This window comes from Frankliniella occidentalis, unplaced genomic scaffold, assembly GCF_000697945.3.
Source record: "Frankliniella occidentalis isolate FOCC.00 unplaced genomic scaffold, Focc_3.1 Scaffold201, whole genome shotgun sequence".
Classification (NCBI taxonomy): Eukaryota; Metazoa; Arthropoda; class Insecta; order Thysanoptera; family Thripidae; genus Frankliniella; species Frankliniella occidentalis.
The window spans coordinates 309,158-312,684 of NW_026267327.1; the positions used below are offsets into that span (position 1 = coordinate 309,158).

The 3,527-nt window shown below is 47.3% G+C and overlaps 2 protein-coding genes and 1 long non-coding RNA gene across 5 annotated transcripts in view; 1 reads left to right on the forward strand and 2 right to left on the reverse strand.

Annotated features, from left to right (window-relative positions):
- The window catches only part of LOC127750507 (uncharacterized), a 15,082-nt gene extending 13,435 nt beyond the window's left edge, over window positions 1-1,647 (reverse strand). Inside the window, exon 1 of the long non-coding RNA XR_008011714.1 lies at window positions 20-1,647. This is a non-coding gene — a long non-coding RNA (uncharacterized LOC127750507). The remainder of the gene's footprint in view (window positions 1-19) is intronic.
- LOC113205812 (myrosinase 1) overlaps window positions 1-3,527 on the forward strand; it is a gene marked incomplete at its 5' end in the record, with an annotated part of 33,855 nt that overhangs the window by 23,731 nt on the left and 6,597 nt on the right. The window contains 1 exon segment of the mRNA XM_052272352.1: window positions 572-618. Coding sequence (XP_052128312.1) covers window positions 572-618 — 47 coding nt within the window.
- Window positions 1,828-3,527, reverse strand: part of LOC113205809 (piggyBac transposable element-derived protein 1-like) — a 22,054-nt gene continuing 20,354 nt past the window's right edge. For all 3 annotated transcript variants that reach the window (XM_026421567.2, XM_052272351.1, XM_052272350.1), the window contains exon 7: window positions 1,828-1,975. The gene's annotated coding sequence lies outside the window, so the exon portion shown is untranslated. The remainder of the gene's footprint in view (window positions 1,976-3,527) is intronic.

The following is a 3,527-nucleotide window of genomic DNA, read 5'->3' on the forward strand; positions in this document are numbered from 1 at the left end:
TGTGGCGCAAATTGCCTACCTCCTCCCAGGCGGCTCCCTATGGAGACCCCTTATAGCGCCTGCCATTGATCGGGAACCCTTGGATCCACAGAGCCAAGGTTATGCGTAGAAATTACTCTCAGTGGGTGTTGACATTGCCGATAAAACGAAAAAAGATAATTCGATGGGGAGGGTTTTCATTAGTGTCAAGTTCGTAATGACACTTACGCATCTTTGCAGGTGAGGTTGGCTTCGCAGCGAACTCAAACTATTTCTATCCCAAGGATCCAAAGAACCCAAGTGATGTAGAAGCTGCCGAGCGCATTCAGCAATTCACGGTAAGTTCTGGAGCTTTGTAAGCACAAACAAGGCTGAGTCTATTTCACTATACCTCTCGGTTGTGTCGTCACAGCAACCGTCATATTTCCAGAGTACTCCCCAGTGATGTTTCCGTCCTGCTGTCTCTAAAAAGGGTTGGTGATTCGTTGCAGCTCGGCTGGTACACGCATCCCATCTTCAGTAAAGACGGGGACTACCCCGCAGTCATGAAGGAGAGAGTAAAGAAAGCAAGTCTCGAGCAAGGCTTGAAAAGGTCTCGCCTCCCAGAGTTCACCGAAGCTGAAATCAAACTTATACAAGGTACAGGCGGGTTTAAAAAAAATAAAAGTAATTTATTACGTTATTTGTTCACATAGCATACTCATGTCATAAATCAAATCATAAAGTCTTAATTTATCCGTCTCCTAGCCGACATTTGTTGCCTGCAAACGTAATTGACGAACCGATTGTCAGGCACTGAGCACAAGGGCGAAAGGAATACAAACTGGCTGCCAAATTAAACGCGCAACACAACTAATCCCTTCCCCTTTTTAGCGGCCCATTTCTAAATACTTGTAACCCAAAATGTTTTCTTAGGATCGGCGGACTTTTTCGGCCTCAACTACTACACGTCGAGCCTTGCCCACGAGCCGACAGGGGACGAAGAAAAACCAAAAGCGGGAACCAGAGCCGGTGATGCAGGAGTCGTGACGTCATTCGATCCGTCCTGGGAGGAAACGATTGCGGACTGGCTCAGGGTACAATTACATGCGCCAATCAAAAGTGAGTATAATTTGGAATCCTTAAAATTCATCGGTCTACTTTGAATCCTAGGTGGTTCCGGAAGGCTTCCGAAAGCAATTAAACTGGATTAAAAATCAGTACGGCAATCCCAGAGTCATGGTCACTGAGCAGGGCTACCCCGACCACGGGGGCCTAATGGATACGAATCGAGTGCGCTCTTACAGGGTATGAAACCATTACTAAATCGTTTTCAGTCAAGGCATTGGTTAGACACTTTCATAACATGTCAACCTCTTCCTCTACTTTTTGGTCGCTGAAACACAGCTTCACCTGCTCGAACTGCTTAAAGCTATAAACATAGATAAGTGCAACGTAGCAGTATACACGGCATGGAGTCTCATGGACAACTATGAATGGTTCTTTGGTTACGAGTGAGTAGTAATTCCCTTCATTCCCGATCTTGTCGACGCAAAACACGGTCTGACCTCTTTTCATTTCAAAGGCACAAGTACGGCTTGTATCAAGTCGACTTTGCGGATCCGGAGCGACCGCGCACGCCTAAGATGTCAGCAGCGTTTTACAAGAAGCTCATCGAGACGCGCAAGGTTCCGAAAGATGGCGAGATTGACTTTAGTACTGCAGCGCCTACTGCAGCGCCTACTGCCTCTACTGCGGCGCCCACTGCGGCACCCACCGCGGCGCCACAAACGTCTACACAGAAAAGTTCAGCGGGCATAAATGTGCTGTCGTATTTCGTGTTCATTACTTCATGTTCTGTCCTCCTACTACAAATATAGTGAGAAACCGCCACGTCATTTCTTGTGACATTTTAACAGACATCTACACTTTATCCAACTCCCAGAGGGGATATTGTCCATAGCCAGACCATAGAAAACCTAGGGGCTTTGAAAAGGAATTTGCACCGCAATCCGACCTTAGTGGTGCCTGTGGCTAGTTGAAGCAGGATAGACACATGAATGGTCCTTTGGGGGTCTGTGTAGTTAAACCGTGCGCATGCATGCATGCATGCATGGGTCGCTTGAGGCGCACTATTTGAGCTAAAATTGGGTGTTTTGATGGCGGAAAATAAATGTCATAAAGGTTTTAACTACACCTGTATACGTTGGTGTTTGTGCGTTTGAGTATGACTGAAACCAAACATTAGCGGAAAATAATACCGAGTTTACTTTTCGAGTGCCCCAATTCAATATTTTGTGCTTACCTTTCCAAATCATTCGAAAACAACTAATTCGTGAAGCAGCTGCCGCTAGCCTAGGCTCCGACCATAGTCAACATAACCCCCAAAGGCACCACGTTTGTTATTGTTGTGAAATCGTATTTCAACGGTCGGTAAGGTACCAAAATATTCTTAAAAATCATCTTATGCCATTCTGTGCCTATATCAATCAGAAGAAGCACCCTTTTTGCTGTTTTGAGGAAATTGTCAGCGGAACGTTTTCTGCGACTTAGCGCAGGCGTCCCGAACCCGCCCCGAGCCCTGCCGAATGACCGTGGCGCGGCGGACAGCGCGGCGTTGAGGCAGAAGGGTGTGACGGATCGAGCTGAAACTTTACGCGGCCATACAATCAACCTTCCCCTATCAGATGCTGCTTTCGGATTTTAAATAGGTGGAATCGTTTAGGAGAAAATGAGCCGCACATTTGGCCGTGCAGGCCCTGGCCCGCCCGTCGTTGCCTCTCCATCCCCTTATACCTGCTCGTCATCTGAGTAAATGTAACGACATTTATCAATGCTGAGGGGTGCTAAAACAAAACACCTTGGATATTTTTATCATATGTTTGTTATAACACATAATATTGAGACGGGCACTCGAGCCGTAATTTGAACTACGGGCGGGAGGACAAATGGTGACGTCACGATTCGGTGACCAATCAGCTCGCGAGGGGTCTACTGCCACAACCTATAGTTGGTTCACTAAATGTAGACACCGGCGATCTCAAACGAAAATCCAAACAATCGCTGGGGCTCCTTTTGTCGACGTCATAAGCAGTACGGTTACGCACATTACAAGGGTCAGGTAGCCTGTCTAAGGCTGCCGGAAGCGCTCGCGCCTTCCTCGCCCGCCTCCGGTCTCCACATATTCGCCCGTCAGATGACCTGGCAGCCCTAGGATATGGACCCTCGGGTGGCCCGGACCCTGGTTGCCGCATCGTAATGACATTGACAATAGGGCTCCGGCATCGGCTTCGGGCAGCCGGTGTCTACATTTAGTGAACCAACTATACTGTATAACCTTGGTCATGTACTGCAGTGCTATGCTTACAAGGTGTAAAATAGGCAGAAGGAGCTGCTGCGTGTCCTGTGTGCATTGTGGCTGACAAGCCATTTAGAGACAAGCTGTGGGGGTTCAAGTAGATGTAATTACTAATAGAAAAAATGATGTTGTCCATCAAGCCAAGTTGGCAATATGATGCCAGAACATACTTGTACTACACAGTAGTACAACGAGAAAGAAAACACACAAA